The sequence below is a fragment of the Mustela erminea genome, chromosome 9, assembly GCF_009829155.1.
Source record: "Mustela erminea isolate mMusErm1 chromosome 9, mMusErm1.Pri, whole genome shotgun sequence".
NCBI lineage: Eukaryota > Metazoa > Chordata > Mammalia > Carnivora > Mustelidae > Mustela > Mustela erminea.
The window spans coordinates 108,436,009-108,449,179 of NC_045622.1; the positions used below are offsets into that span (position 1 = coordinate 108,436,009).

At 58.4% G+C, this 13,171-nt stretch overlaps 1 protein-coding gene across 4 annotated transcripts in view; it reads right to left on the minus strand.

Moving 5' to 3' along the window:
• Positions 1 to 13,171, minus strand: part of SPTBN2 (spectrin beta, non-erythrocytic 2) — a 37,708-nt gene that overhangs the window by 15,791 nt on the left and 8,746 nt on the right. For 3 of the 4 annotated variants that reach the window (XM_032357558.1, XM_032357561.1, XM_032357560.1), the window contains exons 3-14: positions 10,036 to 10,187; positions 9,416 to 9,589; positions 8,493 to 8,584; positions 8,253 to 8,333; positions 7,811 to 7,926; positions 5,696 to 5,808; positions 5,373 to 5,560; positions 3,998 to 4,115; positions 3,475 to 3,633; positions 2,850 to 3,152; positions 1,747 to 1,900; positions 702 to 1,572 (exon numbers count right to left, since the gene is read on the minus strand). In XM_032357558.1, the coding sequence (XP_032213449.1) occupies positions 702 to 1,572; positions 1,747 to 1,900; positions 2,850 to 3,152; positions 3,475 to 3,633; positions 3,998 to 4,115; positions 5,373 to 5,560; positions 5,696 to 5,808; positions 7,811 to 7,926; positions 8,253 to 8,333; positions 8,493 to 8,584; positions 9,416 to 9,589; positions 10,036 to 10,187 (2,521 nt within the window). Of the gene's footprint in view, positions 1 to 701; positions 1,573 to 1,746; positions 1,901 to 2,849; positions 3,153 to 3,474; positions 3,634 to 3,997; positions 4,116 to 5,372; positions 5,561 to 5,695; positions 5,809 to 7,810; positions 7,927 to 8,252; positions 8,334 to 8,492; positions 8,585 to 9,415; positions 9,590 to 10,035; positions 10,188 to 12,136; positions 12,594 to 13,171 lie in introns of those variants that run through there. The other variant, XM_032357559.1, reaches the window with a different exon arrangement.

A 13,171-nucleotide genomic window follows, 5' to 3' on the forward strand; every position in this document is an offset into this window, starting at 1 on the left:
GATATTCTGGAGATCTGCTAATCTTTTTAAAAATGTATTATTTTTATTTATTTATTTGAGAGAGAGAGAGAGCAAGAGAGAGCATGAGTGAGGAAAAGGTCAGAGGGAGAAGCAGACCCCCCGTGGAACTGGGAGTCCGATGTGGGACTCGATCCCAGGACTCCAGGATCATGACCTGAGCTAAAGGCAGCCGCCTAACCAACTGAGCCACCCAGGCACCCCTGGAGGTCTGCTAATTTTTAAAATGAAATATAATCAAATATAGCAAGACGCTGACTATCGCTGAATCTGGTGATGGTGATGTAGGAGTTTGTGGTAGGTTTTCTCCCTTTGAGTATGTCTGACATTTTTCAAGAAAACAAAACCCAGACCACTGTTAAGACACAAAGGGTCGGAGGTGCCTGGGTGGTTCAGTGGTTGAGCCTCTGCCTTCGGCTCAGGTCATGATCCCAGAGTGCTGGGATCAAGCCCTGCATGGGGCTCCCTGCTTAGTGGGGAGCCTGCTTCTCCCTCTCCCTACTTGCACTCTCTTGCTCCCTGTCTCAAATAAATAAATAAAATCTTAAAAAGAAAAAAAAAAAAGACTCAAAGGGTCGTAGCAAGAGCAGGCGGTTTATGGTAGGGCCGGTGGCTCACACGCGGGCGGCCCCACTCGCCAGGCCTGCAGTGGTGGGGCTGGGGGAGGTCTGCGGGGGGCCTACCTCTGCTGCACCACCTCCAGGTCCTCCAGGCGCTCGGGCAGGGCCAGCCCATTGAGCCACTGCTCCTTCTCCTCCACCCACAGGCCGCAGGCCCCGGCCTCACTGAGCATGGTGTAGAGCGCCAGGCCCGCCTCCAGGGCCCGCGCACGCTCGCCTGCCTGGGCCTGCAGCTCCTCGTAGTGCCGCTCCAGGCTGGGCACCCTGCCCTGCACCTCTGGTGTGCGGCTCAGCGCAGGGGGCAGGGCGGCGGCCTGGTCCCTCAGGGCATCCAGGGCTGGCTGGTGGCTGCGGATCTCCTCCTCCAGGGCCCGGTGCTGTCGGGCCAGGGCCTGCGTGGAGAACTCGTCGTGCCCCAGCTCGGGGCTGGACACCAGGCGCAGCGCGTCCACCAGCCAGGCCTCCATGTCGTTCGCGTCGGCCTGGAACTGGTAGAGGCTGGCGGCCTGGGCGAGCCGCTGGGCGCGCTCCTCGGCCAGGGCCTCCAGCCGCTCCCACTGGGCCTGCAGCTCGGCGGTGCGGGCAGCGGCCTGGCTGGCGCCGGGGTGGCCCTCGGCGACCAGCTGCCGGCCCTGTTCCAGCGTCAGCTTCAAGGGCCCCAGGCGGCCGCTCATCTCGCCCCGCAGGGCCGTGTGTTTGTTGAGCAGGCGGAGGGCGCCGGTCAGGTCCCGGCCGGTGTCTGCGGAGGCCAGGAGGTGCTGCTGCTCCCGCACCCAGGCCTCGGCCTCACCCGCCTCCCAGAGGAAACGCCAGAGGCGCCGGGACTCCTCCAGCCGTGCCCTCCGGGTGGCAGCCAACTCGCACAGCGCCTCGTAGCTCTGCTCCAGGGAGGCCACCCGCTCCGACACCAGCTGGGGGTCGCAGGGTTTGTACTCTGAAAAGGTTGGGGTGGAGAGCTGTAGCCCAGCCAGCCCGCTGCCCCGACCAGTCCCTGGTTATGAATCTCCACGGCCCCCGCCCCCATCCCTGAGGCCCCCTCCCCAGCCCCAGCCCCTCCCATCTGCCCCCACGCTTCCCGAGCCAGCTTTTCCTCCTTCCCCAGGTTCACCTTTGCTTGGGTCGCAGAAGCGCAGGGCCGAGGCGCTGACGGCGCGCACCCTCTCGGCCTGCACGGCGATGTCGGCTTCCACCAGCTCATGTAGCTGCAGCAGGTCCTCCACTCCGGCCAGGTGTTTGCCCAGGTCCTGAGACTGCAGCCGGCCCTGCGGGGACAGGCGGCATGCCGGTGCCCACCCGAGGGCCTCCCGCCCAACCTCCTTGGGTGGCTGTGGGGGTCACACCCCGAGGAGCACAGCCGCCCCTGTCCGTGGGCTCCCACTCACACAGGCAGTGGCACCCCAGCTCTGGGCCGGCACCCCCGTCACCTTGTACTCAACTGCCCTCCTATGGAACGACCGACTTTCTTACTAAATCTTGCTCCCAAAATCTCTGTTCTGACTCATCTTCTTAGCCCCAGAATTCTCACCACCCTCCTGCGGGTCACTGCTCAGCCCCCAGCACCCCAGCAAGTCCAGGGTCTCTCCAGACCCACCGTCCTCTCCGTCCCTTGCCTGGATCCCCGCACCGCACCTAACTGCCCCTTGGGCTGTCCACGGCCCTCCTGCCCATTGTGGTCACAGTGACCTTTAAAAACATGAAGGCAGAATCATGTCTCTCCTTTCCAGAAACTTCTGATCACGCTCAGTGATCCATGCTACTCTGAACAAGACCCAAAGCCGGAGCAGGCCTGGCAGGCCCAGGGAGGTGGGGGTGGGGGGGTGGCTGTTCCCACCCTTACCTCATCCACGGCCCCTCCTGTTCTTCCAGTGCCCCTGGCCCTCCTTCCGACTCGAACGCCGCACGCCTGTGCAGGCCCAGGGCTGTTCCTTCTGCCTATGACACTCCCTGCTCACACCTCCCCACGTCGGCTCCCTGTGGGTCTGCGGTTCCTCAGAGGCCTTCCTGGACCTCACCCCGCAGCCCCGTGTCCCCGGAGGCTCTAGGTCTGCCTGCTATTCTGTTTCGTGACAGGCCCCGGGGTTCCCTCGGCAGCCTCCTTCCACTAGAAGGTGAGCCCCACGATGGCAGGGCCCATTTGCTCTGCGTACGAGGCCAGGCGTGGGGACCTGCTCCCCCGAGAGGCTCCCCCGCGCCCCCTGGGCCGTCGGTTACCTTCATCTCCTCCATCCAGTCCATGAGGTAGAGCAGGTCCTGAAACACCTTCTGCAGCTCCAGGGTGAGCAGGAGCCGCTCCCGCCGGGCCGCCACCATCTGCCGTAGGAAGTCCCAGAGCCGCGCCACGTTGTGCTGCCGCGCCGCGATGCGCCTGATGTCGTGGTAGCGCTCGGCCGCCAGCTCCGCGGCCACGGCGTCCACGGCCTGCACCCGGCCGCTGTAGGCCACGATGTCCGTCTCGATGGCCTCGTGCTTGCGCACGGCCGCCTCGACGGCCGCCAGCTCCAGCCCGAAGTTGTCCTGGGGCAGACGGCAGGCAAGGGAATTGGGGGAGCGCAGGTCTGCCCTCCAGGGCACTCCCGCCGCGAGACGCCAACTCCACAAGGTGGCCCGTCTCCTCTCTATCCTGTCCCAGCCTGGCTCCCTTTCCCCAGTTCAAGCCTCCGGCCCCTGGTGCCCCTGGTTCCGGGGACTCTGGGTTGTCTTCTGTGTGATGGCCTCCTTGTTTCTTTAGCTTCCCCACATGGCAGGCCTCCTAACCCACCTCCCTCTCCCCCTCCCTCTCTCTCTGTACCTCCTGCCCAGCCTGCACAGACCAAAAGCCCCCGCCCCCTCGCTCTACCTGGGACACGAGGCGCTGGTTCTCGCTAAGCCAGGTCTCCCGCATGGCCGCTTTGCGGTCGAAGCGGGCGGCCAGCTGCTCCAGCTTCTCCTGGCGGATCAGCTCGGTGCGCAGGGCCAGCTCGCGCTCGTGCTCTGCTTTCTCCAGCCGCTCCCAAGCCTGCGAGGTGGGGGGACAGGGTTGGTGAGGAGGGGTCATCGGGACTGGAGGGCACATGATGAGTACCAGAGGAGCTCCGTCTAGCGGGTGTGGTCAGTGAGACACTTGTGCATGGAAGCAGGAGAAACGGACAGCATGAGGGCCACGCAACCACGTGAAAGCACTTCTGCTTACGCATGAAAACCGGAAGGGGACAGGGAACAGTGAAGACCACTGGATTTGTCTGTGGTGGTGGGACTAGAGGTGAACCTTATCACTTATATTAATCTTATGCAGGAGGCCAGGACAAGCCTTCCGATCAGGGCAGTGGGGGTGCTGGTGCCAAGGATGGGACATCTGTGGGGCAAGGAGGGGGGCCGGGCACCTTGTTGATGTCAGAGATGAGCCGGCCCTCGCGGGGCGTGTAGACCTTCTGATTGTTGGCCCGCAGCTTGCTCTGGATGGTGAAGAGCAGAACTTCCAAGTTCCCCTTCTCGGTGAACCTGAGGCAGGAGGCCGGGCTGGGGTCAGAGTCAAAGGCCACACAGGCACAAGGACTCTACATTTCAAACCGAAAGGACCTGTGGTGCTTGTCTTCTCGTGAGCTCAGTGCAAAAACCAGAAAATATGGGCAAGCAAAAAGAACATAATTTGAAAACAAATGAAAACCGGACAGAAATGACCAGTTACACTTCGGCATGTGTGTACTTCTTCTTCTTCCTCTTTCTTTTCTTTTTTTTTTTTTTTGGTTACACAGACGGGATTATTCCAGAACCACGGCTGACGATCACCAAGGACTCATCCACCACGAGGCAGGCCCTGCTCGTGTCTGGCTCTCACTGTCACCCACATTCTCTCATCACTTTCATTTTCCAGTTGGGAAAACGGAGGCAAGGAGAGGCCGGAGAAGCTGCCCAGTCCTCATGACTGCTTGACGGCAGAGGCAGGATTTGAACTCAGGTACTTCGAACCTGACCCCTTAGCCACGTGCTCCCTGCCGCCTACAAATAAGCGGTTCTGTAAACTGCTTCTTCGTTTCCGTTTCATGAACATCTTTTCATGCCAGTAAGTGCATTCCTTCAACACGATCTCTAGTGGCTCACCCCTGACTTATTTTTCTTTTACAAAGGTCAGGTGAGTGAACATCCCGGAAGTTCTAACTTCCAGAAAACAGAGGGCTTTCTGGGTCACGGGGCCCAAACCTCAACCATTCAAACCTCACCTCAAACCATTCTTGGAATGTGTAGGAACAGACGTTTTCTGGATTAGTATTAGTTTTGGGGCTAAACGTATTAACTGCGGAAGAGCTCAATACTGGGCAAGCAGAGGCTGTAGCATGTGCTGTACAGAGCTGCCTCCTGGCAATCCCATTTAGAAAGTCCATTTCTAAAGCAGACTAACAGAGCCTTTGCAGCATGCGCAGAAGCAGCCACACTCCCAGGTTGCTGGTGATGATCTGCCCGTCAGATCCAGTCCGCCTGGCCCTAAGCTGGCATTGGGTTCTGGGACACTCCAGCCAGTAATATCAGAGGGGATTGCGTTGACTCTACCTACCATAGTAAGCATTTCCCCAGCGTGATTTTTTTTTTAAATGGATCATCATTTTAAAAATTTATCTTGGAATTGCTTCTGGCACTTTGAACTGGGGGAAATGAGCCTTCCCTGCATTTATGTCCTGCCAAATCTCCCTCCCAAAAGGCCATCCTAATTTAGACTCAGGGCTGGCACGTTGCAGCCGGGGGCGGCCCACGGACACCTACTTGGGTGGCTTCTCCACGGTGCGGTAAGAATTGAAGGACTGCAGCTGGTTCTGGACCCCACTCAGGGAGTTGGCCAGCTGCCTGTCATTGAGGGTCACAATTGTTTGCTCGATCCACTGCAGCAGCTCTGAGGCCAAGGACTCATACTTCTCCACGAGGCGCTCGGCCTCCATGGCATGGTCCAGCACCTGCGAGACAGCAACAAGGGGGTCTTGCCGACAGGGTCCCTGGCCCAGCACAGCAGCTCCCCACTGTCTCTGTTTTCAGGAAGGAAGACCCCTAGGCCTGAGCTCTGTCCCACCCGCCTCACGGCAGAGGGGTACCTTGCCAATCCTTTTGCCTTCCACGGCCAGAGCCTTCATCTTGGAGAAGTAGTGATAGTAAGTAGCCACATAAGTGATGATCGATTTCTCGTCTGGTTGGTCCACATTCACATCTGAGAAGAAGGAACACTCAGGTCAGGCCCTGATGTTTAGAGATTAGAAACCTGCCTTCCAGAAGTACACCTGCAACTTGGAGCGCTTACCCCAATCCCAGGGCCCCCACCTCAGCCCTCCGAAACGGACATCCTTCCTGCTCCTCTCAGGGCAAAAAGACAAATAAATCATTTGGACTAAAAGGACATGAGGAAGCGAAGTTTCTCCCCACCCCCCCACCTGCTCTAGAAACAAGCAGAGGACAAAATGCAGAAGCCCAAGGAGACTTTTACCCAGTGTTTCTAAGGGAGACCAAAATGAGCTGTTGAGGGCAGGAGAGGCAAGAAAAGAAACAGCATTCCAGGTTGGGGATGGATCTTGTACTTAGGGGCTGGAAAACTGTCTAAGAAATCAGTGGATTTGGGGGCAGCAACACGGAAGATAAAAACCAAGCTTCCCGAAGCCGGAATGTGCAGAGGGAGGGGCCCGGCGAGCCCCAGCTGTTCTCAGGGCCATCTTGGGGCTCGGTCATGGCTATTTCTGACCTCAGTCCCAAAGCTCAGCTGTGAGTCTAAGGAGGTGAGCGTCCTTTGGGCAAACCAGCTTCTACCACAAAGACCAAGACTGGGACTTGAAATGCCTGGGTTCTACGCCCACCGTCGGCAGATTCCACCCTACCTACAGGGAACACGTTAGGGCTGGAAGCTCTTGTGGTCCCCTCTGAAAGTCCACAGGCAAGAAGGGCCCATCGAAGTCATGTCATAAAGTTATAGGAGACTTTGTTTTACTTAAATGTTCTTTATCATAACTGTGCCTCTCAAATGCTTTCCCAGGAACCCGTGTGCGCGACTTCCGTCGCTAGATGGCTGATGAGTGTCGCTCTGGACTGAGATGGGGCTATGGTGGGACAGAAAACAGGGAGAAAAATACAGAGACGCAAGTCTGCGCAGTGAGCTTAGGGAGGAGCGTTTCCAGCAGGGAAGCCTCTTGGCCCTCCTCTGCCTCCCTTTTCTGGCAGCACCGAGCCTGCTCTCCCTGAGAACTGGCTGAGGAAGCAGGTCTGGAGTTTGGATCTCTGCCCCACCCGCTGTATGACCTCAGGAAAGCCACTTAACCCGGTGGATAGGTCCCCATCTTCTCTTCCATAAACTAAGGACAGTAACGGCCCTGATTTCCAGAGCGTGTAGTGAGGACTGAGTTGAGTAAAGCCTGTCGAGTGCAGGGCCAGGTCCGAAATAAGAGCCAGCGACCACTGCCTGTCTCAGCAACATCCAGATCAGAACCAGAGGGGCCAGTCAGCAGGGCCCGCTGACCGTAAGGCGAGAGCTGGGTGAGATCTCAGTGTCACGCAGCTTAAGTTAGAACCCTAGAATTTTATTTTATTTTTTAAAGATTTTATTTATTTATTTGACAGAGATCACAAGTAGGCAGAGAGGCAGGCAGAGAGAGAGAGGAGGAAGCAGGCTCTCTGCTGAGCAGAGAGCCCGATGCGGGACTCGATCCCAGGACCCTGAGATCATGACCCGAGCCGAAGACAGCGGCTTAACCCACTGAGCCACACAGGCGCCCGTACCCTAGAATTTTAGAGGAAGATGGAACCTTAGAGACCTCAGAGACCAATCTTCTCATTTTAGAGATGAGGAAAATGAGCCACAGAGAGGTTAAGCGACTGGCTCTAAGTCACAGAGCTGCTCTGTGGCGGGGCTGGCATAGAACCACATTCGAGGGCTCTTTCTGCCATAGGACTGCCCGTCTCCCTACATCTTTTTTTGGTGGAGGGATGTAATTTTCACATCATACAATTCCCCCTTTTATAGGGGACAATTCAGCGGCTTTTAGTACCTTCACAAAGTGGTACAGTCCTCACCATGATCTGTTCCAGAACATTCTTATCACCCCCAGAGGAAACTCCATACCCATTAGCAGTCACCTGACCCCAGCCCCCTGCCCTTAGCCCCTGGCCCCCACTCATCTGCCTCTGCCTCTATCCCACAGCACTTTCTTTCCGTCACTTTGACCCACCTTCGGGATCCAGCAACTTCGTGAGCCCCAGCTCCTTCTCAGCCAGATTGAAAGCATTTTGCAGGTTATAATGTGCATTGCATTTCTTCAGAGACTCAAAATCCAGCAGATCCGGCCTACAAGGGGAGGGGATAGAGAAGGTATCAAGAGCACGTGAGCCCCTAAAGAGGAAAAGTGAAGCCACCCCTGTCTTTATCCCTGCCACCAACTCCATTTTGTCCCGAACCAGGCACCCCAAGCCCACACCCACTGCTCCCACGCGCCCTGGCTCCCACCACTGCCCTCTGTGCAGCGTGGTGCCCCCACATCCCAGCTCTCGTCTGAACGTTCACCCCTCGTAACTGCCGGGTAGCCCATCTCATGGTCCATGTGGGCGTGTGCGCGCCCGAGGGCCATGAGCCCGTCTAGCCACCCGGCAGGCTCACCGACCCCAGCCCCTCACCGGTGCTTGTGCACAATGGCGTTGAAGGCCAGCCCGTCTCTCCAGCTGGTCGTGAAGTTGTGCACGTTGACATTGGGATACCTATAAGTGGAGACCGGGAAGAACAGTGAGTAGGGCCTAGCCCCGGTCTGTGACTCAAGGATGGATCCCCAGCTCGTGGCTCTGAGAGCCCATCCCTCCTTTACCGCACAGCCTCGGTGCGGCCAACCCTCTAAGGCCACGGTCCCTGGGCAGCCTCACCCCGCCGTCTTCATCTGGCACCACAGCAGCAGGGCGTCCTTGGCCGACTTCTTCTCCTTGTTGTCTTCTGTTTCCACACTGATGTCTTGGATCTAAGAAGGAAAGAAGGGAGCACCTCAGTCCCCCAACAGGGGCTCCTGGAGTTATCGGAGATACTCGGAGATACACAGCAGGAAACTGCTCTTTGTAGACTCCTAGAACAAGGGTGCCGGGATGGAGCCGGAGGACTTTTCCTCCTGGGATAATGACCACAAAACATCAGTTCAAAAGGATTTGAGGCAGCAGGATGGGGTCAGAAGTCAGAAGAGTGGAAGGGCCTCAAAGTGAAGGATGCTGGCTCCTTGGAGCGGGGAGTGGCGAGGGGGCGAGTGAGAGCGCTGCCTGGGAGCTGGGTTTCCAAGGGGGCGCCGATGAGCTCTGCTCCAGGCTGGGAGGAGCGCCGGGGAGTGAGGGGACCACCGGGAGAACTGCGATGGTATGGGGACACTGGCCTGCCTATGCTCAGAGCATAAGAAGCAACAGGGTGACTGTTCTAGAGAGGCAAGCAGAGTTGGAAGTGGACGAGTGGACCAATGACCAGGCCCCGGGTAGAGTTCTCAAACTCTCAGGGGTGAAGGTTGGTCCAGTTTGTACAATCTCCCGTCCCTTGTGGACCAACATGTGGTCCTACCACATGTGGCCAGTAAACAGACCAGGCCACGGGGGACCTGCCACAGAAGTCGGACAACACCCACACTGGTCTCTACCCCGTGGGAGGGGGAGGCTGTCTGGGTCTGGGGCTTGGATAGCACAGCAACCTCAAACACTCTATGAAGTTCTAGACCCTGCGTGTTTTCGTCAGTCCCGCTGTGGACTGGCAGTGCCCGATGGTGGTATGGCACCGATGTGTGACGTCCACTCTGCGAGACGCTGTGCCGGGCTACCTGGAACCGAAGGATGATGGTCCAGACCAGCCCAAGGGTCAGACGGTGGTTTCCGTCCACAATGTCGTGGGAGCCCATGTTTTCCAAGTGCACTTTCTGCTCCTTCAGGAACTGGAGGGCCTTGTCCACGTTCTCCAGGCAGTGGATCCGCATGCGGCCTTTGGTAGGCTTTGGCTGTGAAGGGACAGGGGACACAACAACATGGGACTGTGGGGCTCCTCCTCTTTCCCTTTCAGCCTTCTCAGGGCCCTGCTCTACGGACCTTCCCCGGGACCCCCGTTGGAAACGCGGGTACAGCCCCCAAGCCTGGGCCCAAGTTCAGGAGCCAAAGTGCAGTTTCCAGAAGTGGCTTGGGCAGATTAAGATTCCCAAGGGAATTAATTGCACCCAGAGTGGGTGGGAAAAGAAAAGTTTTCAATGGGGCCACTGTTCCTGTCTCCGTGAAGCAATGCTCTTATTTAATCCAGGTGGCAAAGCCTCTCAAAACAAAACCATCTTCTGAGCAGAGGGCAGCCAACTGCTTCCCGCTCTGCGCCGTCACTCTTCAAAGGGCGACACCCAGCTTGTCCCCCTGACCACTGTTTCTTGGGCTCCCTCCTCCCTCTGTGACCACAGCTCACCAGTGTCTCTCCCGAGAGCACCTCGAGGAGCCTCAGGAGGTTACGTCCATCCCGGAGGTCACTGTACAGGTCTCCTACCCGGCATGTCACCCGGGCCAGGTGCGAGTTCACCCACTTGGTGAAGGTTTTCTTCTGCACAGCTTCTCGCTCATCTGTGGCGGCAACAAGGGGTCATTTCTGTCCTTCAAGTACAGTGCACCTGCTTCTAAACACCAGCTGTCGGGGTTGGGGGGCTGGGGGTTGCTCGAGGACCCAGAAGTGAGGTCTAGGAAGGAGGAGGGGCAGGAAAACGCCTGAGACAAAATCCCTGACTTAAAAAGCAGGGAATAAAGAAATTGGGATGAGCTCATAGGGTAAAAAAGAGAAATGAGCAAACAGGCTTTGAGAAGAAAGGAGAAAAGAAATTAGAATCAGTGAGACATCCGAGGAAGGGCTGGGATCTGGGATCAGGGCTGTCCTATAACAGTGGAGAGACACTGTTATCATCATCAGTCTTGCTGTCCTCATCTGTTAAATGGGCATACTGCTTGACTTTCCACTTCAACCCGTGACTGTTGACGAAATGAGACAATGTACGTCAGCTGCCCCGCACACATGATGCCTGCTCCTTGATGAGTTACAGTTATCCGGGCATGATCTAACCCGAAGGAGACCCAGAGCTCTCGGAAGCAGTAGGAGGCGTGGCCATTCTCTTTGCTGGCGGACAGGGCGTGGACTTAAATGACACCAGCAGCTCTTCCAAGTGGTCATTAGAAGGACAAGACATTACAGAGGCTCTAGCCTCCTGAGTCAGCTTGTTCTTCTGGGATAATTTAAAGAAAAGATGGGGCTCCTCTACTTCTGGGGTAGGTTCGTTCAGTTCATTCAGGGCTACAGTGGGATCCAGTCCTGGGACAGCAACATCCCAACTCTAAGACGGAAAACAATCTTGAATGTTGGGAATAAGGAAATCGCTGAGCCCAGGACACACATGGGGGATAAAACAGGCAGAGCTGGGTGCCGATCTCAAAGAAGGTGAGGAAATGCCTTGCTGCCTGGCCCACAGGACAGGCTGCTGATGAAGCATGCTTTCTAGGTTCCACAGGAAAATTTAACATTTTAGACGTTATAAACGACAAAGTGAGGGAAGAGGGTCTGGCCACTCGGATTTCTGCCTGTTTCCCCCACAGGAGCCCAGTGCGAGGACCCAATCCAAGGGGCTGGGGCCTGAAGAGTCACTTTTGTTTCCCTTCTCAGCCCCAGCATCTCAGAAACCGAAAAGACCCATCCCTGAATTTCACATTCCTGTGCACCTCACCCATAAAACATAACGACACACCCACGTCTATTCCTGTCTCTCTTACCTCCAAGCCCAGTACCTAAGCCAGCCTCCTCCGGGTCCTAACAACTACACCGGCAGGCCCCTGCTCTGTGGGCCGCCTTTCAGGGTCTCCAGGCCCTGCCTGAGCCCAGCACTGCCCAGAGCACCGGCCATGGCTGGAGGCGTGAAGATGGCCCTGATGCCAGGCACACTGGGGTGAGGCCATTCTGGCCTACAGGTAGAAAAAGAGAGGAAGACCAAATCCATAGCAGCTAGGAGAAAACTGGGCAAAGCCAAGGCCCAGAGATAAAGCATCACTTTACAAGGTGTCCACAACATCCGCAGACACCCCCCCAGACTCAGTGGTTCTGGAAATACACTGAAATATCGGTGCCAGAATGAACACAGGCCTGCCTGTCCGCACCAACTCCCTTTGACACATTCCCTGGTTTACACACACACACACACACACACACACAGCTCCAGACACCCACTCAAAAAACAAAAGCCACAGGGACAAGCCCTGGGTGGCTCGGCCCTCCGGGGGTGACCGCTGTCTCTCCTTACAGCCATCCCAGCAGGTGCTTCTCCTCCAAACCCTTAGCGGGGACAGCGGACCGGCTAGGTGCTGATGCGGGCGCTGCCACCACGCTCACGTCCCTTCTTCCAGGGGGGCCCAAGCCTTTCCCGACTTTGCGGGCGCCCATGGGTTGGGTCCTTCGTAGTCAGTCCCCGCGCACACGGTCTCGCCGGCTTTGCTCGGGCCCCTCCGTCCCGGGGCCCCTGGGCGCGGCCGCTCACCTTGAAGCTGCTTGAAGCGGCCTTCCAGCACGCTGGCGTACTGCGCCGGGTTGATGAAGGCGGCCGGCGACAGCAGGAGGCCCCCCGGGCTCTGAGCCCCCTCCACGGCCTCATAGTAGAAGTCGCCCGCGCCGTTGAGGCCGGGCCCGTGCGCCCCGCTCACCCCGTTCCCATTCATGCCGCCCGCTGCCTCTCACGCGGCCCGGGGCCCGCCGTCCATGCCCTGCCCGCGCCGCGCGCCACGGCTCCGCTCCGCGCCTCCCCCCTGCCCCACCGCAGCGCGGGGTCCCGAGCGCCCGGGCTCCCGGCGGGGAGTCGGTCCGAAGGCAGGGGACGTGTCGCCGAGCGCCGGCCGTCTGAGCGCCCGAGCTCCGGGGCCCGTGGGCAGAGCACACCTGGCTGCGGCGAGGGGAGACCGAGGCGGCTCCCGACAAACAGGTCGGACGGTGCCGGGGGAGGGGCGGGAGGCGGGGCGCGGCTCGCGGCGGCGGCGGGCCCGGCCCTGCGCGGCGAACAGGGAACCGCCGGCGCCTTGCGGACCGGCCCCCCGCCCCCCCCTCGCCCCGGGCCCCACAGCGCGGGTCCCCGAAGCAAACTCCTGCCTCTCGAAGGTCTGCAGGTGGGACAAGGATAGTCCCCTCTTGGGGTGACTGTAGGAGGTCCCCCCTTCAGGACCTGAGCTCTGGTCCCCAGCTCGTAGGGCAGAGAGAGAGAAATCCCTGGAGAGGTGAAACCAGCTCCGTAGGTGCGGGGCACTCCGCTGGGCGGTTGCTTAAGTTCTCTGATCTGTGAAATTGGTGTTCCGGTCTTCCCCACTTGTTTGTCACGGCCTCCGGTTCCCGACCCTTCCCTGGCGGGAGGCTCACCAAGCCCTCCTCAACCAGGCCATCCCTGGCCCCCAGTGCATCCTGCTGCTGGGACGTCTGCCAGATTCTCTTCCCATCTCTCCCTGGGCTTCAGCTCATGGCCCTTACAGGCTACTCTCGGTCTCTCCTGTCTTCATTCATTATTTCTCTGACGCCTGCTGGTGCGAGG